The sequence below is a fragment of the Mustela lutreola genome, chromosome 13 (assembly GCF_030435805.1).
Source record: "Mustela lutreola isolate mMusLut2 chromosome 13, mMusLut2.pri, whole genome shotgun sequence".
Lineage (NCBI taxonomy): Eukaryota > Metazoa > Chordata > Mammalia > Carnivora > Mustelidae > Mustela > Mustela lutreola.
In genome coordinates this window covers 63519607-63545000 of record NC_081302.1, presented here as the reverse complement: position 1 = coordinate 63545000, position 25394 = coordinate 63519607, and the positions used below count along the sequence as shown (strand labels likewise).

The following is a 25394-nucleotide window of genomic DNA, read 5'->3' as shown; positions in this document are numbered from 1 at the left end:
TCTTTAATAAATGGTGTTGGCAATAGCCAAACTATGGAAAGAGCCTAGATGTCCATCAACAGATGAATGGATAAAGAAGATGTGGTATATATATATATATATATATATATATATATATATATATATAATGCAGCCATCAAAAGAAATGAAACCTTGCCATTTGCAACAACGTGGTTGGAACTAGAGGGTATTAGTCTGGATGAAATAAGTCAATCAGAGAAAGACAATAATCATATGAGCTCCCTGATATGAGGAAGTTGAGAGGCAGTGTGGGGGTTAGAGAAGGAAAAAAAACAAAACAAGATGGGATCGGATGGGAGACAAACCATAAAAGACTCTTAATCTCACAAAATAAACTGAGGGTTGCTGGGGGAAAGAGAGTATGGAGAGGGTGGCTGCGTTATGGACTTTGGGGAGGGTATGTGCTATGAAGAGTGCTGTAAAGTGTGTAAGCCTGACGATTCACAGACCTGTACCCCTGGAACAAATAATACATTATGTTAATAAAAATAATTAAAAAATTAAAAATAAATGATATTGGGAATAACTGGACAGCTACATGCAAAAGAATGAAACTGGACCACTTTCTTACACCATACACAAAAATAAAATCAATGTGGATTAAAGACCTAGATGTAAGACTTGAAATAATAAAACTCCTAGGAGGGGTGCCTGGGTGGCTCAGTGGGTTAAAACCTCTGCTTTCGGCTCAGGTCATGATCCCAGGGTCCTGGGATCGAGCCCCACATCGGGCTCTCTGCTCAGCAGGGAGCCTGCTTCCTCCTCTCTCTCTGTCTGCCTCTCTGCCTACTTGTGATCTCTGTCAAATAAATAAATAAATCTTTAAAAAATAAAAATAAAACTCCTAGGAGAAAACATAGGAAGTAATTTGATAATAAGCCTAGGAACATTTTTTTTACATGTCTCTTCAGGTAGAGAAAACAAAAGCAAAATTAAATAATTAGGACTACACCAAATAAAAAGCTTTTGCATGGCAAAGGAAACCATCAACACAAAAAGGCAACCTACTGAATAAAAGATAGTTGCAAATGATACATCTGATATTAAAATTCATTAAAAAATGAACAAAGGAGGGGCGCCTGGGTGGCTCAGTGGGTTAAAGCCTCTGCTTTCGGCTCAGGTCATGATCCCAGGGTCCTGGGATCGAGCCCCGCGTCGGGCTCTCTGCTCAGCGGGAAGCCTGTTTCCTCCTCTCTCTCTGCCTGCCTCTGCCTACTTGTGATCTCTGTCTGTCAAATAAATAAATAAAATATTTTAAAAAAATGAACAAAGGATCTGAGTAGACATTTTTCTAAAGAAGACATACAGATGGCCAACAGACCCATGAAAAGATGCTCATCTTTAACTACCAGGGCAATTTAAATCAAAACCACAATGAGATACCACCTTACTCCTGTCAGAATGGCTAGAATCAAAAAGATAAGAAACAAGTGTTAGGATGTAGAGAAAAAGGAATGCTTGTGCACTGTTGGTGGGAATGTAAATTGGTATAGCCATTGTGGAAAACATTATGGAATTTCATCAAAAAATGAAAAATTGAAATATTGAAATACCATATGATCTAGTAATTCTTCTACTGGGTATTCACCCAAAGAAAATGAAAACACTGGGATGCCTGGGTGGCTCTGTTAGTTAAGACCTTCCTTCAGCTCAGATCATGATCCCAGAGTCCTGGAATAGAGTCCCACATTAGGCTCCCTGCTCAGCAGGTATTCTTTCCCCTCTGCCTACTGCTTCCCTGCTTGTGCTCTCCCTATATATATATATATATATCAAATAAATCAATAAAATCTTTAAAAAATAAAAAGAAATTGAGAACACGAATTTGAAAAGATACATGCACCTCTGTTTATTGGAGCATTAATTATAACAACCAAGGAATGGAGTCAACCAATACAATATATACCAACATATATATATATATATAGAGAGAGAGAGTGTTACTCAGCCATAAGAAAAGGATGAGATCCTGACATTTGTGACAACATGGATGGCCATAGAAGGCTTTATGCTATGTGAGATAAGTCAGACAGGGAAATACAAATACCATATGATTTCATTCATGTGAAATCTATGTCTTTTTTAGAATTTCATGTAAATGGAATCATAAGGTATGTAGTCCTTTGTCTCTGGCTTCTTAAATGTAATGCCATGCTTTTGAGACCCACTCATGGTGAGGTAATAGAAAATATTTATTGGTCTCTGCCCCTGGATCCTGGCATAGAGTTCCTAAACCCCGTGTAATTTCCTAAGTGATAAACACACAAGGAAAATCTTTCGTTTTATTGAGGCGACTCTTGGTGGACTTCTGGATGGGGGTTGGTCACCAGAAATCCCTGATAAAAGAAGTTTGGAATTTTCAGGTTTCATCTGGCCCCCCACTTCTCCAGAGAAGGGTGAGAGACTAGAAACAAAGTTAATAATTGACCGTGCTTACATGAAAAAGCCTCCATGAAATCCCAATAGTTGGGGGTTTGTAGATCTCCTGGGTTGGTGAACTCATCCACTCCGAGAGAGTAGTAAACCCAACTCCACAGGGACAGAGACTCCTACCCTCTGGACCCTTCCAAACCTTCCTCTATGTATCTCTTCACCTGACAATTCATCTATATTCTTTCTGTTATCTTTTTAAAAACTGGTAAACCCATGTAAATACTTCTCTTGAGTTTTGTGAGCTGCTCTAGGAAATTATTCAAGCCCAGGAGGGATTCAGTGCCTAGGTTTCCACTGGCATCTGAAGTTGAAGGGAAGGAGTTTGGGGGGATTGAGGGATTAAGTCTTAGCCTGTAGCAGTGACATTCTCTCCAGGTTGTGTTACAATTGACTTCAATTGTGGGACACCCGGCTGATGTCACAAAGAACTGCTTGTTGTGGGGGGGAAAACACCTCCACACCTTTGGTGACCAGAAGTGTCAGAAGTGTTTCTGTGTGAGAGTAAAGAAGACACACTGGAAAGAAACACAATAGTGGGAAGCTGGGTGTTTCCCTGCACAGAAAGGGAAAAACTGAGTTTTTTTCATTTTATCCATGTTGCATTTTTCAGTAATTTGTTCCTTCTCATTGCAGAGAAGTAGTCCATTGTATGAGTATACCACAATTTGCTTGTCCTGTCATCAGTTGAGAATTTAGGTTTTTTTCTGCTTAGGGCTATTGTGAGTCAAGATGCTATAAACATTTGTGTACATGCCTTCATTTCTCTTGGGTAAATACCTAGAAGAGTAATTGCTGGGTCATATGGTAAGTGCATGTTTAACTTTATAAGAAACCTCCAGTTTTCTTAAGTAGCTATATTATTTTGTATTACTACCAGTGGTAATATTGTGGAGGCCAAGAAAAACAGGTCTGTACCCACCTTGAATCTAGCCCTGACATAAGTACAGCCATCTTGGCAAAGCAAAAGCTGGCACCTTGCACCCCCTCTTCACCCGCTCCCCTCCCCTCGGCAGTATGTGTGACATTCCTCAGCCACCTCTAACTGCCCTAAAAGGAAAACAAATAGTTAACTTGCAGAGATCACAATCCTGCAAAACAGGAGTCTCCCTTGGTTTACAAATGTCCCAGAGATCTACAAACAAAGAAGCTATCTAACAATAGCACAATTTCCAGAGGCAAATAACTCAGTTCCTCAAGCCCTAAATAAATTTAAATTTCTTCTAAACCCAAACCTCACTAACAAGGGCGCTTGATAGCAAGAATGTGACGGACTCTGCCTTCCACTCTGTCTGCCTGTGCTCTCTCTCACTCTCTCTCTCTTACAAATAAATAAATAAAATCTTAAAAAAAAAAAAAAAAAAAAAGGAATGTGACATTCCACCAGGAAACTCCCAATTGTCTTCATGCTAGTGCCTCATTAAAAGGGAAAACGGCCTTGGCTTGATAGTAACCAGGCCTTCAATATCCTGACAGTCTTCTTTACCCTGATAGCCCTTCTGAACACCCTCTTTGTCCTCACCCACCGCTGAGTCCTCCCCTAGTCTGCCTTTAAAAACTCTGACTATAATCTGGCTCGGGGTCCAAGTCCCTACTCCGCTGTGTTGGGTATACTTGGGCCCAAGCTTAAGCTTGTCAAATAAACCCTCATGAGATTGCATCGGTGCTGGGCTCCTTGGTGGTCTCTCAGATGCGAAAACTTGGGTACAACAATATGAGAGTTCCAGTTCCTTGGCAAAGCTTAGTATTATCTATCTTTTAAGTATTAGCCATTTTAGTGAGTACAAAGTGAATGATATTTGTGATTTTAATTGTATTTTTCTGATGACTAAGGATGGTAGATATCTGCCTTGTGCTTATTTTTGGTTTCTTTTATCTTCTTTGGTGAAGTGCAATTTTTTTTTTTTTCACATTGAAAAAATTGAGTTGTAAGAGTGCTTACACATTCTGGTGAAGTTCTTTATTAAATATGCTTTGCAAACATTTTCTCCTGCTCTAAAGTGACTTTTGAAGAGCAAAAGGTTTTAATTTTAATGAAATCCAGGGTACTTCTTTTTTTATAGTTTGTGCTGTCTCCTATTTAAGAAAGCATTGCCTAACACAAAGTCACTAAGATTTTTCTTCTATGTTTTCTTCTGGAGATTTTGTAGTTTGGGTTCTTACATTTAGGTCTACATTCCATTTTGAGGTTTATTTTGTTTGTATAAGGGGTGAGTTAAGGGACATGGTTAACATTTTCCATGTGGACATACAGTTGTCTCTGTACTGGTATTAGTTGGAAAGATCATCCTTCTCCTCCATTGAGTTATCTTAGAAACTTTGTGGAAAATCAAGTGACAATAGAGGCCCAAGTAGGTTTCTGGCGTCTCTACTATATTCCCTATATTCCATTGCTTTCCTTTTCTTTCCACCAAGCCAGCTATACTGTCTTGATTACTGTGGCTTTATAATACATCTTGAAGATCAGGTAGTGTTAGTCCTCTGACTTTGTTCTGTTTCAAAATTTTTTTGCTTCTCTAGATCCTTTGCATTTCCATTTAAACTTTAGAATCTGTCAATGTCTATAGAAAGGTCTTCTGGGATTTTGATTAGGATGGGCTTGAACAGCTCAACTTGGAGAAAATGGACATCTTAACAACATAGGGTCTTCTGATAATAAGCATCTCATCTCTCCATTTATTTAGGGTTTCTTGAATTTCTCTCAGCAATATCTTGTACTTGTCCACAGAGTATTTTTGCCAGAACCTCTTAGCTTCTGAATCCAATGGTTCCTTTCAGTCCCAATCTTACTACACCTCTTCAGTGCCTAACATTGGACCATTACCTCTTTCTTTAGGCTCCTTTCTTCCCAGACTTCCTGTCCTTACCAGGCCTTTGTCTTCCTTCTGTTCTTTGGATAGTCACATCCTGTTCTCTCACAGGTGCGCTCTCTCTGTTTCACAGGAAGCTGATCAGATATACTCCAGGTGGCTGCAGTTAAATGTCAGCTGTGTTGGCAAAGAAAGTCCTCTCTTGGATCTTTTAGAGAATCGTCTGCCTTCCCTCCAACAATTGTGCGATGATGATATTTCAAACAGTGTCTTTAAAAAGACAGCATTCTTGGAGTGGGTGAGTCTGGAGATGGAAAGGGAATTGCCATGTTGGAAAACCTAGCAGTTTTGTAGGATTTTCTACCCACCATCTCAGCCTATTGAGCTCTCCATGTTTTCTTTGAGTCACTATTTTTAACGATGCCCATTTACAAAAATACTGAAATTTACATAACATAAAATAATTCTTTTAAAGTGAACAGCTCGGTGCTCTCTTCCCATTTGCACCTACCTGTAGCCTCTGGCAACCACCAATCTGTGTCATTTCACTGTGGATTTATCGATTATGGATGTTTCATATGGAATCATACCATATGTGTGACCTTTGGTGGCTGGCTTTCCTTAGCATAATGGTTTAGAGATTCTTGAGTCACTTCTTTTTATACATTCTATTTTGTTCTCTGTCACTTAATGGGAATCCGTGGTTACCCAGCCTATCTGATGAAACTTTGGTAGATAATAGACAATATTAACAGTAATGTGCAAGCAGCAGTATTTGGTTTGGTTTAGGTATGGTGATTGGTGCTGTTTGGCTCTTGGTTCTACCAGACCTGGCTTTGAGTGCAGGCAAAGTCACACAACGTTATACTTCACATTTCATCAAGAAAAAAACAACAGAACATCCCAAACTAACTTCCTCATTAGCAAGATGCTACCATACGTGCCTTTAGGAAAATAGCACAGAAAGACAGGAAGAACTGACCGTTGGGAGCCAGCTCTGGAGGCTCTCAGACCTGTGCAGGAGGTACAGAAGTTGTATCCTTCTGGTTCTGCCTCCATGCTCAAAACCAGGCTCAAACAAGTAACCTAAAGTGACACGTTTTGTTGCTCTGTCATCCATACTGGTTTACTTAAAAGTGCCCCACTCCAGGGACGTTCAGAACAAACCTCGCATTCTGGTCCAGGCCTACATTAACCTCCAGGGGCCTGGAACACGAATCGGAGGGAAGTCATTGCGTGGGCATAAACAGGATGCTCCGCCAAAGGAGGAGTCAGTGTTGTCAGCAGTCCCACAGACCCTCTTCCTAGCTGTCATATGGCCACGAAGTCAAGTTGGGGAAAGGGAAATACACCTGCTCTGGGTACAGCAGTCTGTGCTCACAGCCTCCTCAACGAACACGCGGTTAATGTGCGCTGCCAAACACTTCTCCAGTCTGCCTTCCCCCACGCCCCGTGAGCGTTCAGACGAGTCCTATCTGCCTCACAGCAGGGACTTGGCAGGTCCAGTACCCCCAAGGTCGCAAGCTCAACGCGGAAACAGCTGACCAGTCCCGCCAGCCAGGGCACTCCGCTGGGCGGCCCTAACCGAAACTGGCAGACGCACGGCCCGCCCCCGCCGCCCAGGCTCCGCCTCTCGGCGCCCATTGGCTCATTCAATTCACGCCGCGCCTTCTACCGCGGGGCGGGCGGCGTGCTCTGTGTGCCTCGGCCTTGGCTTGCGCAGTCCGGGACTGTCAGAGGTGAGACGCGGCCCCCTTCGGTAGCGGCCATGAGCACCCCAGCCGTGCCTCAGGACCTGCAGCTGCCCCCGAGCCAGAGGGCTCAGCCCGCGTTCAGAGGTGAGGGTCGCGGTGGCTGGAGCGGTGCGACCCCCAGGTGCCTCGTTTGCCCGAGGGGACGGGGGTAGGGGGGGTGACCGTGGGGGAGGGGGTCGCTCGGATATAGCGGCCAGGACCTCGAGTCCGCCGACCAGCTTCAGCCCCTACCCGTTGTGTGAGAAGCCTGGGCAGATCGCTCGGCCTCTCACAGCCTCATTCTCAGCAGGAGCGAAATGGACAACCAGAGCGGTGCCCTGTCCTGTGTTAGTGTGCGGGGCCGAGCGCCTCACGTGCGGTGGTTACTGGCCGGGCGTGACCTTCTGGTGGCGGAGATGGGCCAGGCGTGGACGAGTCCGTTTAGCGAGGGAGGCTGCGAGGCACTCCTGCCAGCCCCCGGGGGTTGGGGACTCGGGACCTGCGGGGGGCGGGGCCGCGCCCAGCTCGAGGGCCGAATGCGCTTGCGCAGGGCGCTCCCGCGGGCTGTGTGGGGAGCTAGTTTTTGGGAGAGGTGGGATTGCATTGTCGGATGCTTCAAATTTAACGCAATCGACTTTATATCCAGGGTGGACTGGGTCTTCAGAAATAATATTGTTAGTTCTTGGTCCTGCACATGGGAGTACAGAGGAAAGAAACTCAGACCCAATCCAGTTCTGGTAAATTAGAACTTGGAGTCTAGTGTCTCGACTCTGCTGTTCAGTGTCTTAAAGCTTGGCTTTCAGTAACCGTAAGTTGAAAATGATGTCCTCCAGATTTTTCACTTTCAGACAAAAGAGAATGTGATTCTTGTGCAGTGGTTGTAGGGACCTTTTATAGTAACGACCTCTTAAAAATGGGATTATTTTTCAAAGTCAATACTGAATTGGGAAATTTTCTGTTGTGTTTAAAGTCTGATCTCTAGAAGAACATTTTTTGAAGATGTTCATTTAGTGAATATTTATTTGCTGTTATTGTAACAAATGTTGACTTGTTGCTTTTTTGTTGTTTAGAACAAAGAAGACAAAAACTCAAGGAACATATATTAAAAAGAAAAACTTTTTTTGCATACAAACAGGAAAATCACATACCCAGGTGAGGTAAAAATTTCTCGTTTCAGATCTATAAAATTGTATCAGAGCTGTTTAATAAAAATGTGATGGGAGTCACAGTTGTACTGTAATTTAAAATTTTCGGCGTGTCTGGGTGCCTCGGTGGGTTCAAGCACCCTGCTCTTGATTTTGGCTCAGGTCAGATCTTAGGGTGCTGGGATTGATCCCCGCTTCCAGCTCCCCTCTCATCGGGGAGTCTGCATGTCTCCCTCTCCCTGGCCCTTCCCTAGTTGGCTCTTTTTCTCTCTTAAATAAATGAATCTTAATTTTTTTTTTCCCTAGGGGTACATGGGTGGCTCAGTCATTAAGTGTCTGCCTTGGGCTCAGGGTCATGATCCCAGGGTCCTGGGGTTGAGCCAGGCATCTGGCTGCCTGCTCAGCGGGAAGTCTGCTTCTTCCTATCCTCTGCTTGTATTCTCTTCTTGCTGTCTCTCTCAAATAAATAAATGAAATCTTTTTTTTTTTTTTTTAAGTTTTATGTATTTGACAGAGACAGACACAGTGAGAGAGGGAACACAAGCAGGGAGAGGGAGAAGCAGGCTTCCTGCTGAGCAGGGAGCCCCATGCGGGGCTTTAATCCAGGACTCTGGGATCATGACCTGAGTCCAGGGCAGACATCTAACAACTGAGCCACGCAGGCGCCCCTAAATGAAATCTTAAAAAAAATTCTAGTTGCCATTTTGGGGAAGTTTTTATTTATATATATACATATTATGTATAGTTAGTGAACATAGAGTATATCAATAGTTTTTGATATAATTGTTTATATTTAAAAATATCTATATTATTTGTTTATCTGGGAGAGACAGAGAGCACCAGCAGGGGGATGGGTGGAGGGAGAGGGGCAAGCGGACTTCCTGCTGAGCTTGGAGCCTGTGGTGGGGCTCAATCCCAGGACCCTGAGATAATAATCTGAGCTTAACGGACTGGGCCACCCATATGCCCTCTGAAAATTGTTTTTAAAAGATGAATTGTAATAACATTTAGTCCAATATACCCCATGTTATAATTTCAACATGTAATTCTTAAAAGTTATTGAGACATTTTATATCCTTTTTTGGTACTGTGTTTTCAAAATCTTGGTGTGTATTTTACACTTTCACACATCAATTTGGACTAACCATATTTCAAGTGCTCAGTAGCCTTACCTTCTTGGATAGCACAGCATTGCTTCTTGTGTATATTAATTCATACTCTAAGATGAAACAATCAATTTTAAAAACAAAGTGCTAGTATATATCAAAATATTGACTTATGATTTATGCAGTGCTACAAAGGTCAGTCTTAATTTAGTAAGGTTTTTACTGTGTGTGTGGGAGAGAGGGGGGCGGGGCATGAATGGTTATTCTTTGAGAGGTTACTCTCCTTAGATGTTTAGAGATCCATTGGGTTCTTATTGGTGTTATTTTGTTAAAATTTAAAAACAAATAGCATATGGTTGTGGCTGGAAGGAAGCCCCATGAAAGTATATAAAGCAGAAGATCAGATGCCCCCTCTAGAGCTGTTAGTCACATCCTTTAGACTCTTTCTGGCATTCTAAGAGCATCGGCTTTAGAGTGTTAAGGGCTGGACTCCAAGTCTGGCACTACAACTGTGTAACCTCAGGGGAGTTAACCTGGCTTCTTTGAGTCCATTTATTTATACTAAAATGAGATAGTAATGTGTGGTTCTTGGGGATCAGATGAGATAGTGAATGCATTGTACTATGCCTGGTATATAGAGAGAGCCCAACAAGCAGTAGCTATTATTTCACGATCTCTCAGTGGCTTTATACACAGAGCACCGGTTCTTGAGTTACTCTTACTCCTAGTTTCTTTAGTTTCTCCAAAGAGTTATTGCTATATTTTGTCTTTGCAAATGCTTCCTACCCTTCCTTGTGGTTGAGAGTGGTCAGATGGTGCTTATATTTAGGAGGTACAGGTGATAGGGCTTGCTGATGGGTTAGGTATGGATGGGATGTGAAAGAAAGAGTGCCCTTTAAGAGGACCCTGAATGTTCCAGATTAAGAGTGACCGCTCAATCCAATACCTGATCCTTATACTATGTCCTACTGTGGAGGGGGAAATGTTAGAAAAGACATTATTAGGTCAGTTTTCAACTAGAATATAAATAATAGATTAAGGCGTATGTCAAGTTGAATTTGATAACTAATGTAGTTATGTAAGAGGAACGTCACTATTTTTAGGAAATAAACATGGAAGCTTTTAGGGTTTAAAGGTAATCATGTATATATCTTAACTTTAAAGGTTCAGGAAGAAAAAATTGCATGTACTCCACACCTACACATGTTCAGAAACACTGCAAATGATAATGCAAGTGGAATAAAAGGTTAACACCATGCAGATCTGGGTAAAAAGTATGGGAATATACTTTGAACTATTTGTAATTTTGCAACTTTGAGTTTGACATTATTTCCAAATTTTAAAAATTCTTTTTAATTTTACGTTAATAGCTTACTTTAAGTGCTTTACATTTTCTTTTACAAATCCTGCATTTCTTCATTTAAAACAGAAAGTGATCCTAGATTTTTTATTTGAATAACTGAGTGGATAGTGGTATCATATGTCTAGAAGGGAAAGACGGAGGGAGGAATGGGGGAATCAGGAACTTTGATTTGACCGTGCTCAGTTTGAGGTACCAACAGGACATCCAAGTGGAAATGCCAAATAGTTACGTCTGAAAGGCTGGGTTGAGATTGAGACCAAAGATTTAAACTTGGGAATTATCAGTTTGTAGATGATATTTATTTAAAACTTTGAGGTAGCATAAGATTACTAGAGAACGAATAAAGAGAATAGTAATTCAAGTACGAGCATAATTCTCAACTACTTATTTGAATAAGGAATTCAGCTGGGCCATGGAATTTATAATACTTTTATACACAGTGAGAAGATAAGAAAATTCTGAAATTCTTCTGGCTTTACCAAGAAATCTCACAAGTACTATATTTATTCCTTTCAAAAAACAGATGTCATCTTAAATATTGTTATTTGAGCAACAAATTGTTAAATAGACAACTAATCAGAGTTTTAGCTTTTCAAAATTAAATCATTCTATTTTACAGTCTGTAGGGTGGGTATTTTAAGATTCCTTTGTTTAGATAACTCTTGTGAGGGCAGTTTTATCATAACAAGACAGAATGGGACAGAACATATTTTCATATAACTCTCCTATACTGGATAAGTGAATAAAGTAGATTCTCCATATCCTGAAATTTTATAAGCTAGCAGTTGAAAGGTCAGCAATTTCAAGACTAAGTACTAGAATTCTGTTAGCACAGACAGACAAGGAGGAGATCCTGAGAAGTATAAAACTAAAATAAGCAGAAGAAAAATTTAAAATTTATTCATTTTTTAAAAAGATTTTATTTATTTTTTTGAGAGAGAAAGTGAGCAAGAGCAAGAGCACACACTGTGGGGGGGGGGGTAGGGGGCAAGAGGCAGAGGGAGAAGCACACTCCGCATTGAGCAGGAAGCCCAACATGGGGCTTGATCCCAGGACCCTGTGATCATGCCCTGAGCCAAAGGCAGATGCTTAACTGACTGAGCCACTTAGGTGCCCCTAGAAATTTTTAAAACTGAAATGCAGCTTTGAGCCCTAGCTCAGAGGTTAGGAAGAAGATAGACCTAATCGAAGTGGACCAGCTGAGGTAGGAGGAAAGGTAGAAGAAGTGGTGATCCATAGCCAAGCGAGGAAAGTGTCGAAGGAAAGAAGAATGTCTGCCTGTGTCAAGTGCTGCTTAGGTTCAGTAAGGGGAAAACGGAATTGCCCCATGAGTTGTAGAAACACGGAAGCAGATGACATGAGGAGTCTCCAGTGGAGTGTTGAGGATACGCTCCTAATAGGCGTGGGCTGGGGAGAGAATGGAATGTGACAACATGGAGACAGTGTGTATAAATACAGGCTTTTGAGGAGTTTGGGTGTAAAACAAAGAGAAATGAGGCAGGAGCTGAAAAGGGGGAACGTTAGGTTTAAGGCTTTTAAAATGAGATAAAATAGATTGTGTTTATATGCTGATGGGAGTGATGTGTAGTAGAGGGGAAAGTTAATGATGCAGAAGAAAGAGCAAATCAAAGAACAAAGATCCTGAGTGGGCAAGTGGGAGAGCACAAATGGAGAGTCTGCCCATGGGTCAGCATGGTGTCAGTTCATGCATAGACAGGAAGGAAGGCAGAATATCTGGGGACAGAGGCAGATAGGCTGGCAGGCTTCGCTGGGAGAAAGAAGGGCTAATTCTTGTTAAGATTGCTTCTGATTTTCTCTGAGGTAACATCATAGTATGCTGTACGCCCAGGTATAATACAGGGGGTCTGATTAGTTAAGGTGCCACATCGGGAGGACCTGACAGGTTGACCCTGAGCACCGTCTCCCACCCCACACCTGGTTGCAGACCAGTGAACCGTCAGAGGAGTATTTGCCTCAGGTAGTGAATGCAGGGGCTTAAACTGGGGAGACATTGCTCTGTTCAGTGATGCGTATTGACTCTTCTCTGCCATCGTACAAAATGGCTAGTACAAGCTATGTCCTAGTTCTTCCCCCTTGTCCAAGCAGACTGAGCAAACAGATGGGAAAAGCAATATAACCCAGATTGTCGATTATAGAGATAAGTTTTGTTCATTCTAAAATAGACACTTTGTTTTCTTTTTTTTTACATTTTAGCATCTTTGAACTGGGAATCTTAGATTCAATGGCGTGTCTAATTGAGCCTGTTTTTCTTTTCTTAATGTAATACAGATTGTTATAATGACTTGTTAAGAGAATCTTATGGCCTGTCCAAACCAGTATATATCTGTTCAAGGAGTGAACAGATATAACAATTTATATTATTGAGGTATATTATAAAACTCAATATAGATTGGGCTGTGAGTGTGTATGGAAATTTTTAGATTTCTTTTGGGAAGGCTATTTTTTTTTCTTTTATTCTTTTTATTTAAATTATAGGGGACCTATAATATTATATTAGTTTTATCTGTACATCATAATGATTTGACAATTGTAAACATTAAATACTTTCCAAAAGCATGTGTAGTTACTTTCTGTCACCATACAAAGTTACTATATTATTGACTGTATTCCCTATGCTATACTTTTTCATCCCCATGACTTACTTCTTATTTTATAACTAGAAGTTGGTACTTCTTAACTCCCTTCACCTATTTCATTCTCCCACCCCCTCACTGCCTTCCTCTCAGGCAAAGATCAGTTCTCTGTATTTGAGTCTGTTTCTATTGTTTTTGTTTTTGTTTTAAGATTCCACATGAAATCATATGGTGTTTGTCTTTCTCCAGTTGTCTTTTTTTTTTTTTAAGATTTTATTTATTTATTTGACAAGAGAGATGGAAAGTACAAGTAGGCAGAGCGGTAGGCAAAGGGAGAGGGAGAAGCAGGCTCCCCGCCAAGCAGGGAGCCTGATGTGGGGCTCAATCCCAGGACTCTGGGATCTATGATCTGAGCCAAAGGCAGCCGCTCACCTGACTGAGTCACGCAGGCACCCCTATACCACATCTTCTTTATCCATTAATTTATCAATGGACACTTAGGTTACTTCTGTATCTTGGCTATTATAAATAATGCTGCAATAAACACAGGAGTGGATATATCTTTTGAATTACTGTTTTCATTTTCTTCACGTAAATACCCAGAAGAGAAAGTATTGGATCATCTGGTATTTCTATTTCCAATTTTTAAAAAAATATTTTACTTATTTATTTGACAGAGATCACAAGTAGGCAGAGAGGCAGGCAGAGAGAGAGGAGGAAGCAGGCTCCCCACTGAGCAGCGAGCCCGATGAGGGGCTCAATCTCAGAACCCTGGGATCATGACCTGAGCTGAAGGCAGAGGCCCCAACCCACTGAGCCACCCAGGCGCCCCTTTATTTCCAATTTTTTGAGGACCCCCTATATTATTTTCCACTGACTACACCAATTTATATTTTCAGTGCACAGGGGCTCCTTTTTCTCTATATTTATCTTTGCCAACACTTGTTATTTTTTTGTTTCTTTAATACTAGCCATTCTCAGGGCACTTTTGTGGCTCAGTTGGTTAAACATTTGACTCTTGATTTCAGCTCAGATCATGATCCCAGTGTTGTGAGATTGAGCTCCACTTCCAGCTCTGCACTCAGCAAGGAGTCTGCTTGAGATTCTCTCTCTCTCTCTCTTTACCCCACCCCCTTCATGTTCATGCATGTGCACTCTCTCTCAAAATTAAAAAAAAATCCTAGCCATTCTGACTGGTGTGAGGTTATATCTCATTGTGGTTTTGATTTACATTCTCCTGATGATTAGTGATGTTGAGCATCTTTACATGAGTTTGTTGGCCATCTGTATGTGTTTGGAAAAATGTCTGTATAAGTCCTCTGCCCACTTTTTAATTGGGTTTTCTTCATGTTGAGTTGTCAGAGTTCTTTATGAATTTTGGAAATTAACCCCTTATCAGATATGTTACTTATAAATAACTTCTATCATTTAGTAGATTGCTTTTTTTTTTTTTTTTTTTTTTTTTTTTTGAGAGTGTGTGTGTGTGTGTGTGAGAGAGAGAGAGAGCCAGTTGGGGCAGGGGGAGAAAGAGAATCTTCCGCAGCCGCCACACCTAGTACAGAACCCAACGCAGGGCTGGCGGGGGCAGGACTGGCTCCATCTCACAATCCCAAAATCATGACCTGAGCTGTAATCAAGAGTTGGAGGCTTAACTGACTGAGCCACCCAGGTGCCCCACCTTTTCATTTGTTGATGGTTTTCTTGTGCAAAGGCTTTTTAGCTCGATGTAGTCCCCGTTATTTTTACTTTTGTTTCCTTTGCCTGAGGGGAGACTCCCAGCAAATTATGACTAAGGCTGATGTCCAGGAGTTTACTGCCTCTATTTCCTTATAGAAGTTTTATGGTTTCAGGTCTTATATTTAGATTTTTAATGCATTTTGAGTTTATTTTTGTGAATGATGTAAGAAATTAGTCCAGTTTAATTCTTTTCCTTGACGCTGTCCAGTTTTCCTCAAACCACTTACTTGAAGAGGGCCTATATTTAAAAAATTTTCACTGTACGTCCTTTACTAAGTACTTAAAACTAACCAAAGAAAATGTTGCTTAATAAAGATTTTGAGGACTTATTTGAGTGACTAGGAAGAATGTTTTGGAATGAGATTATCAAGTGTTCACATATTCTGTGTAGGGGAGTTGTTAAGATTTTTAAGAAAATATCTTTAAATTCCTCAGCTATCTTCTTTATACTGTTAAGTCCACCCTGTAATAAAGAATAAGGACACATAAAACTCAGCTCCATTCTGGCCTCAATTTAAAATTACAAAGTCAGATGATTGTTAATATTCTTCCATCCCTCCCCCGCAAAGCAAAAACTTCCTTGATACATGGTTAAACTTTTTTTTTCCTTTTTTTATTTCTTAAAGTAGTAGAGACCAGAAAGTGATGAACTCTGAGGGCCAGGTCCACGAAGAGACAAAAGTTCTGAAATTTGAAACAAAAATGGTAAGATATGGATTATAGCCCTCCTAAATTGTCCTTTCCCTCCCCCTTTCTCCTTCCTAAACTCTTAAAGAAATGAATTCTGAAAGACTTATTTGTCTGAAATCACTCTTTTAGGCTGGTAAAGAAAATGTCAGTAGACCTCCTGGGAACAAAAATCATACAACAACGGGAAAAAATTGTAGTCCTTTAAGACCTTCTAATAAATCAACCAATTCAACAATAGCAACTGACACACATAATTTTGAGGATAATAATCAAATGAGACAGTCCGTACCAATTAAAGATGACCCTCAAAGTCAACACATGACATTAAGCCAAGTGTTTCATCTTAAAAACAACAATAAAAAGAAACAGGTATCCACAGAAAAACCAAAGCAAGATGCTAACACGTCCAAGAAGCTTGTGCTTGGGTCTTACCGTGGCCAAATTGTTCAGTCTAAGATTAATTCATTTAGAAAGCCCCTGCCAGTAAGAGATGAGAGTTCTGCAACAACGAAGAAACCTTCAGCCGCTGTCCCTAAAGCCCCAGAGCCTCTGCCTGCAGATACCCGAGGTGCGACGGTGAGAAGTGATAGAGCCCTGAACACAGTGACCACCACTAAATTTGGGAGCACAGCATCTCAGGACAGACAGCTGGGGCGGCCTCCTATCAGAAGTCACCGAGACAGCGCCCAGGACGCTGTGAAACAGGGCCTTGGGAGAACCACTGCCAACGTTACAATCCGGAAAGGGCCTCGGGAGAAAGAATTACTGCACTCAAACACGGTTTCATCTAGTGCCAAAACCGGTGCTCAGGATGTAGAGAGAAGGAAGACACTGGCAAGAAGCTTGACCTCTGAAACTGTAGCCAGGCCTGCTTTGTCTTCTAACACCAAACTGGTACAGAAATCCAAAAGCATTGACCCCCGCAGACACACTATAGCAAAAGCAACTCTTGATAGGTCGGCCCAGCCCAAAGAAACAGCAGAAGAGAGAAAGTAAGTTGATTTCATTTTATAGGCTTAGTTTTCAGTAGAGTGCCACTTGTGCATGCGGCTTATAATCTCCAAGAAGGTACTAGAATTTGTGTGTGTGTGTGTGTGTGTGTGTGTGTGTGTAATATCCTCTGTTGTAGGCAGATTTATCCAGTGGTGGAGCAGAGGTGACCTAAGCTAATGTGCTTAAGTGTGTTTCATTAGGTTGCTGTAATCTGAGATACTTAATACAGTTGGGAAATGTCTTATAACCTCTCCATTTAAAAACACAGTCTTGGGGTGTTTGAGCATGTAATGAACATTGATTTCTTTTTCTTTGAACTTGGGAACTTAATGTGTGGGCCTGGGGTGTGGAACTGCTTAAAGACCTGAGTTATTTTTTAACATCTCTGTCTGGCAGAATTCTACCATCAGTAGCACAGGTAACGCTTATATCCTGCTTCTAACTGTAGAGCTCGTCTGAGCGAGTGGAGAGCTGGCAAAAGAAAAGTGCTGAAAAGGCCTCCTAGCGCAGTGGTTACCCAGCCTGAGCCTGGAGGGCAGAATGAAAACTCGGTCGGGTCCTTTTGGACAACCATGGTAGAAGAAGATGAACAAAGATTATTTACTGAAAAAGTAAACAAGACATTTTCAGAATGCTTAAACCTGATTAATGAGGTATAGTCCTTATATTTGTATAGTACTTTATAGTTTGTAAATTATCTTATAAATGTTCTCTTACTAAATTACCTTGTCACTCTTTTGACTACGTAATGTGTTAGTGGTGTTACGTAGACTCAGTGTTATTTGTGAGATTCTCTTTAGGCTTTAATGGACTGCATTTTCATTGAGGATATATAAATGTATCAAAGGGATAACTAGGTTTTTTACTTGATTTTTTTTTTTAATTTATAAATATGGTATTCCTCTAAGATGTTAATATAGAATGGGCTGGGGTGGATATTCACTCTGATACTTCTATTTTTTACATTCCTTCAGCATATTCACACATTATTTTTTCTACTCATTACATATTTTATCAAAGACTAGCAACCTAAATTCGTGGGTCATTATCACAGATTAAATTCAAGTTAACTAAAGTATTTGCAAACAAAATTCCATTAATTGAAACCAACATCATCATGATCTTAAACTTATTATAGAGTTTCACTGTTTGGACCAAAATCCTACAGAGTATAATAACTTCAGAATGTATCCTTTATTTCCTGACTACTTTTTAAATCTTGATTTGGTCACCCAAGGTGTCTAAGATCCATAACAAGACTGAATATGGAGAGTATGATTTCAAACTTTACTCTGGGCCTCATGAGTGTCTGTAAGCTTTTTGTGATTTTTAAAGACCAGTGAAAATTAGGACCAGAGTTTCCCTGATTATATTCTTATTTTTGCTCAGCTGGGGTTTGTCACTGATTCTGTGGAAGTTCTCTGTGTTACCATCTATATATAGCTCTTAACTTACTTCAACGATTACAGATTCATTTTAACCTTAATATCAAGAACTGACAAAGACTGTTTTTAAAAACCTGCAAGCTATTCCCCCCACATAAACATTTGGTAGTTGCAAAATTCCAAATCAAATATTAAATGGAATCCCACAATGTATTAAAGGATAATCGTCAAGGCAAAGTAAAGTGTTAGTCATTTGTGTGTGTGTAACTATTTTTGCCTAATATTTTTCTCAACTAGTATTTCATTGTTTTCATACTTTGTACTTATGACTAATAGGCTTTTTACTACCCATTCAGAGTAAGTTGGAGTAAGGAAAAGAATACTGAATATTCTTATGAATAATTTTCTGTCACCTTTTCTTTTCTTATCATTGATCTTGATAGTACACTTACTTATAGCAAGTGTATATAGCAAGATATAGATCTTATAGTACACTTACTTAATTGTTCATAGTTCAGAGGCTAAAGGATGTCACTTCACTTCTTGCTGTTTTAGGGATGCCCGAAAGAAGAAATATTGGTCATACTGAATGACCTGATTAAAAATATTCCAGATGCCAAAAAACTTGTTAAATATTGGATATGCCTTGTACGTATTGAACCACTCACAAGTCCTATTGAAAATATTATCACAATCTATGAGAAAGCTATTTTGGCAGGAGCTCAGGTAAGATTAAAACTTACCGATCTTTACTAATACAGCGTAAAGGATTCAGAGCTATTTTGGAGCACATCACAACATAACTTGATAAAATTGTGGTTCCATATGTAGTAGTAATGAATGTTTAAAGACCACAGTGATCGCATGTTATAAAAGCTGTTTCTCAACATTCTAAAACTTGCTCATGAACTAGTGATAATCAGACCTTCGAAGACGGATATACACTGAAATGTACATTTAATGAAACTTGCTGTAAGAAATATTTTAGTATGTGTCGTTTTGCATATTTTCTAGTTAAGAAATCTGGGAAATTGAATTTTTAATATTAAAATTTGTTTAACAAATATAAAGCAAATAGAATTAAATTAACTTTTAAAATGTTAGCAGGTTCTGTGGCTATGTGAAAGAAGTCTTTCACTTGAAGAGCATTTCTTAATGAATGCTCTTACATGTTCTCACATTTTTATGCCATATGTTTGGTCCTGCCCATGCATAGAAAATGGCAGTAAACTAGTTTCTCTGACATACTAGCGCCATAGTGGTTTGATACCACACCTTTCCCCTCTTCCTACTCTATTGGTACAAAAGGCTCTGAGTTTAGAATAAATTGTATCTCTAGGTTTTTCAGTTTGGCTGGGTTTTTTGTTTTTATGGGCAAATATTTATAAAATGTGTTTCCTTTTGACCAAGTTTCCTAAAAATGGATTTTGGAGATTATTTACAGAGAGAGTTTTAAAAAATTCCTTTCTTTAACCATGGACTTGAATGTAGGAGAAAAAGAGTAAACTTTATATTAAATTTACTTTAAATTAATATTATCAGCTCTTTGATATTGTTGGCTTGCTACTTGTCCATTAATTTTGTTTATATCAGACAAATAGTTAAAAGAATTACCAGAGGCTTAAGAAAAAATTGCAGGGAGAATTTTAATCTGATAATTCTACCCCTTGTATTCATTTTTATTCTATAAATTGGAAAGAGAGTCATTTACAAACATTCAAGTGTCAAAATAAGTATTCTGAGAAAGACACATGATTTGCCTCTTTTTAAAGTATGAAATATAATTACTGCTTTAAATATTTTTGGCTTGAATAACCTAGTTAATGTCTGAGAATATAAAAATTATATTTTCTTCATTAAAAAAATTAAGCCTATTGAAGAGATGCGACATGCAATTGCAGATATTCTAACAATGAAGAGTCAAGAGAAAGTGAAATATGGTAAGTTTTTAATTTTCTTCAAGTAAATTGTGATTTTAATAAATTTGAATTATTTTTCTTTTATCTTTTTAAATTTGTAGAATGTTTCTCTCCTCTTATGTCTCCTCTTATACCTCTGAGATTCAGGGGCCTTATATAGTATAAGAATTTTTAATTAGGATGTCTGGTTCAAGGGTGCCTGGGTGGCTCAGTTAGTTAGACAGCTGCCTTTGGCTCAGGTCATGATCTTGGGTTCCTGAGATCAGGTCCCACATTGGACTCCCTGCTCAGCGGGGAGCCTGCTTCTCCCTCTGTCACCATCCCTCCCCCCTGCTCATGCATGCGCTCTCTCTCTCTAGCAAATAAATAAATCTTGGGGGGAAAAAAAAAGATGTTTGGTTCAAAACCCGAACTTATCATTGAGTGTTTTTGAAAGTTACCTTACTTCTCTAGGCCTTAATTCCTTGTGTTAAAAATGAGGCAGTTTGATTAGATGATCTCTAAAATTTTACCTATTAATTCTATCATCTGTTCTATGCTCTGGAGAAGCTCATTCAAGAATTCTCTTTGCTAGGGCTAGTAGATAGAGGGAAGAGATTCAGTAGCTGTCAGGTATATGAAATGTAAACATTTTCTAGATTCAGATATATCCTATAACTGAAACATCTCTTGGTGCAAATCTCTAATAATTGCCCAATAGTCAAATCTAGAGATCTTTTCAGCTTGCTGGATTTTTCAAGATGTCTCAAGTATTTCACATCAAGCATGTTGTATTTTGATCTCATTGTCTTCCCTCATTGCTTCCTCATACCATCCTCTGTTCCTCCCAAAAAAGAAAAGGAAAAAAAGAAACTCCTCTGTCATTGAAGATGCGTAAGCAAGAAATGTTATGGGGCGCCTGAGTGGCTTAGTGTGGGTTAAGCTTCTGCCTTCAGCTCAAGTCATGATCTCAGGGTCCTGGGATCGATCCCCACATTGGGCTCTCTGCTCAGCAGGGAGCCTGCTTCCCCCTCTCTCTGCCTGCCTCTCTGCCTACTTGTGATTTCTCTCTGTCAAATAAATAAAGAAATCTAAGAAAAGAAAAGAAATGTTATGAGAGATGCCCTCGGTATACCTGCACACTCATTCTTATGTGCACATACATTCATTAAGTCCTAACTTAGAAATAACTCATAAACCTGCCTTCTTGCTGATGCCTACCTCTCTCCCATCTTGCCTAGAGACAACCTCATTTGTCTTCTTATCATCACAGATCATTCCTTTTCATTCCTTGCCATTCTAAACCATCCTTTATAGTGGTCAAATCTGATTATATCTGTTTCTCCAGTGAAGAATTTTTTTTTAACCAAACTTCCTGCATGTAAAGTTCATTGTAATCCAGCCCTTCCTACCTATTATCACCTCCTCCCCACATATATTACCCTATATTCTAGGCACTCTGGCCTGTTAATGTTGTCTTAATAGGTCATTTCCTTTTAAGCTTTATAACCAAGATTATCTTCCTTGGTCTTATCAAGTACTCGTTTATCAAGTCCCAGCCTGAATGTCATTTGTGAAGCTTTCCCTAGCTCTCTACCTGTCCCTCAAGCAAAGGTAGTTGTTCCATTTTATGGGTTCCTATAACCCTTTGTTCTTACCTCAACTTTATAGAATTTTTCTCGCTTTCATTATTTTCAATCATGTCTCTTCCATGAAATGTGAACTTAAAGGACAGGGATGATTTCAATCTTCTATCTGTATCTACAATCCCAACCCACAGGTGATAGTGAATATTTGTTAATAGTCGTCAGCAGTATTGGCTTAGGAAAAGTAACGGGTAGGAGATGGCAGTTTGGTTCTTCTATTTTGAAAATCTGACCAACTATGAATAACTTTAATGTCTTCTGATTTTCTCTTTAACTTTGACCAAAAGCTTAATCTATAAATGTATTTCCATAGGAGAAAATGTTGAGGCTTGTGCAACTAAGGAATACATTCAAGAAGTCGACAATGAAGATATGGGTGTTAATCTAGAGTCAGGAGGATTAGAAATGGAAAAGAAAAATAGAAATTGTGAAAAAGAAGAAGATGACAAAAAAGATCCAACCAATGATGTTAAAACCCCCAGTACCGAGACCAGGGGGAGTTGCTTAATCAAATATAACGTGTCTACTACACCATACCTACAAAGGTAAACTTTCAAAATGTAATATGCTGTGATTGGTTTTTATGTTTAAGAATAATAAATATGGTATCTAAAAATCTTTAGCTTCCAACTTAGAATGGAATGTGTCTGTGTGTGTGTGTGTGTGTGAGAGAGAGAGACAGCGAGAGCGAGAGAGAGGGAGCGCGCGCATAAAAGTTGGGGAGAAGGGGTAGAGGAGAGAAGAGAATCTTAAGCAGACTCCGTACCTAGTGTGGAGCCCTGTCACAGGGCTCGATCTCACAACCCTGATATCATGACCTGAGCTGAAATCAAGAGTTGGATGCTTAACTGACTGAGCCACCCAGGCACCCCTGGACACTTTACCTTTTAAATACTGTATTTGGGGGGCGCCTGGGTGGCTCAGTGGGTTGAGCCGCTGCCTTCAGCTCAGGTCATGATCTCAGGGTCCTGGGATCGAGTCCCGCATTGGGCTCTCTGCTCAGCAGGGGGCCTGCTTCCCTTCCTCTCTCTGTGATCTCTTCCCTTCCTCTCTCCTACTGTGATCTCTCTCTGTCAAATTAATAAATAAAATCTTTAAAAAATAAATAAATAAATAAATAAATACTGTATTTGGGGGCACCTGGTTGGCTCAGTCGGTTAAGCATCTGCCTTTGACTCGGGTCATGTTACCAGGGCCCTGGGATCAAGTTCTGCATTGGGCTCCCTGCACAGCGTGGAGCCTGCTTCTCCCTCTCCTTTCCACTCATGCTCTCTCTCCCACGACCTCTGATACTATCTCCACCCCTCTCTCTCAAATAAATAAAATCTTAAAATTCGCGTATTTGCTTTGCTTTTACCCAAAGTATTGCCATTTTGTAAAAGAAAACTTTGACATAATTTTATTTAATGTCCGTATGTTATTGTTAATAGTAGGTTATGGAATTGAGCAACTAGCCAATTGTACAGATATTCAAGAATCTACTTTGTACAAACTGTGTCAACAAATAAAGAAAACAAGGAGTTCCTAACTACAAGAGCTCTCAGTACCTCTTTTTCTATAAGGCAGGCAATCACATAGTTTTAACTTATAAGCTCTAGGATGATAAATGTCATAAAAGAACAAAGTGAAAATGTTAATGTTTTTTAACTCTGGGAATAATTTTGTGTCTTTTTAGTGTAAAAAAGAAGATACAGTTTGATAACACAGATACTACATTTAAAGAGCTAAAGTTTCTAACACCAGTTAGACGTTCTCGACGTATTCACGAGAAGACTTCTAAACTTCCAGATATGTTAAAAGACCATTACCCATGTGTGTCTTCATTGGAGCAGCTAACAGAGTTGGGAGGTGAAACCGATGCTTTTGTGTGCCGTCCTAATGCTGCGCTCTGCCCAATGTACTCAGAGACTGGAACAGCACAAGAGAAATAAAGTGATGATCAGCAACGGGGCTTCTGTTGTTCCTGGGGTCTTTTGTTGGCTTCTTGTGGTTTTGTATGTCTATTGGGAGTTGGCCAAGTACCTAAGTATTCGTCGCAGTAAGCTCTTTTACTGATGTTCACCTTGTAGCAGGAATTGCCTTCAGTGTAACAGAAAGCTAATCCTACCTTGTCAATCTCAGCAGAGGGAGTTTCTAATAAAGGTAGATTTTGTCAAGTAGTTTACTATGTTTCTTGAATAGAGACAGGTTTGATCATAATATTGGCTTGTTCACTTTCAATAGTCTTAACTTGTTAGTCATTAAATATAGGTAATGCTGTGGCAGAAAGGGTGTTCGAGATAAGATTTCTATATTTGCGTGTTCTTAAAATTCACATGTTCTTAAAATTTATAATATACTTGCCAGCTTTTAACAGAATACTGACTTTTTTTTTTTTTTTTGCCTTTCCTTAATTCTGGATCAGTAGGAAAGTCAGTAATTGCAATGTAGTGTGACCCCCTGCAAAAGTGAAGACATGGAAGACTTAGCTTGCGTTTTCACCCAGTTCTTGTTACCTGGACTGCTGTGGTCTGTCTTGCTTTGGCTCTTTCCCCCATCAATGCTAGTGAGTCTGTGGTCACTGTTGGTTTCTTTTTTATTGTAGCTGAGGTCACCACAAAAGATAATTCACTAAATGCCCCATTTCTAAGAGGAAATGCTTTGCATTAAAAAAGAAAATGTGCCAAATGCTGTAGGTATTTGAAACTTTAAATCTGAGTTTCTTTAGTTCCTTTTGTAACTTGGCTTTCTAAAATGTTAAAACTTTAGCTTTCCTCATTTCATTTGATACAGTTGTAGACATTAGAATGGAATTAGAAAAGGAATATATAACATCATTCTAATTTAGGTAGTATTTCTAAAATAACTAATATAAAATATAATAAAAACTTTACTATTAAGTCATGTCCCTTGAACCATGATAGTTATATACAGTAAACAGTTTCTTCTCCCCACACATTAAATATCACCCCTTAAATTGTTTTATAAGTCTCCAGACTAATACTTAAATACATCCTCTACCAATCTAGTTTCAAAGATTCGATAGTTTTAAAACTGCGTGTGATATAAATGTGCTTGAAAATCACAGTCTTGTGTTCACTCATTCACCATTTGTATAATAGCACCTATCTTTGTTCTATTATGTTCTAAAGAGGAGTCTTATTCTTTTATAAACTGTGTTCCTAATATTTATAAATAAATATATCAGTATAGCAATGTTTTAGTGACATTTATTTATTTCAACAAATATGAAATGCAGTTTAACTATAGTGAATAAATTTGAACCTTGCTTTTAGAATACATTATAGTTGGATTTGACTTGGGGTTTTTAATACTTAAATATGTGCTTCAAGATATATTTCCTTTTGAAAAACTTATCAATTTATCTAAAGGTTTACCTTAATTTTTATCTTAATTTTTTTCATACTTCATATGAGTGGTACAAAACATGCCATTTTGAAATAAACTTCAAGCTGGCTTATACTCTTGGCTTTAACGTGAGTATACTGTGTTGTTCATTTGGCCATACAGAGTAGCTTGAAATGCCTCTGAGAGGGAACTTGAGATAAACCATTCCATTTGGAAGTTTCATAGAGTGCTTCTCTCCCCACCCCCTGCCCCGCCAGCTGTGAGTCAAATCCATCTTCTCAAATAATCCTAATGCTACCCTTTACAGACATAGGTCTCGCTCCTTTCTGGGTGCTTAAGAACATTTATCAAGTGTCTGACCTAGGTTTGTTCCAAGCTAAATATCTCCAAGCATGTAATCTATGGTACATGAGCTTTGAAGTCCAGCAGATCTACATTCAAAACTTCAGCTCCTGGGGCGCCTGGGTGGCTCAGTGGGTTAAGCCGCTGCCTTCA

General features: G+C 39.4%; 1 protein-coding gene across 2 annotated transcripts; it reads left to right on the top strand.

Moving 5' to 3' along the window:
* Positions 1–6928: 6928 nt before the first annotated feature.
* On the top strand, positions 6929–24746 carry CKAP2 (cytoskeleton associated protein 2). Of its 2 annotated transcripts, none has more exons than XM_059144320.1 (9): positions 6929–7099; positions 8065–8146; positions 15569–15644; positions 15759–16621; positions 17071–17275; positions 18563–18733; positions 19878–19947; positions 21865–22096; positions 23227–24746. In XM_059144320.1, exons 1-9 carry the CDS (start codon positions 7030–7032, stop codon positions 23480–23482), a joined length of 2025 nt encoding a protein of 674 aa, XP_059000303.1. In that variant the 5' UTR covers positions 6929–7029; the 3' UTR covers positions 23483–24746. The 2 variants fall into 2 exon arrangements, with proteins under 2 accessions (XP_059000303.1, XP_059000302.1); XM_059144319.1 differs by having other exon boundaries at positions 15566–15644.
* The last annotated feature ends 648 nt before the right edge of the window (positions 24747–25394 follow it).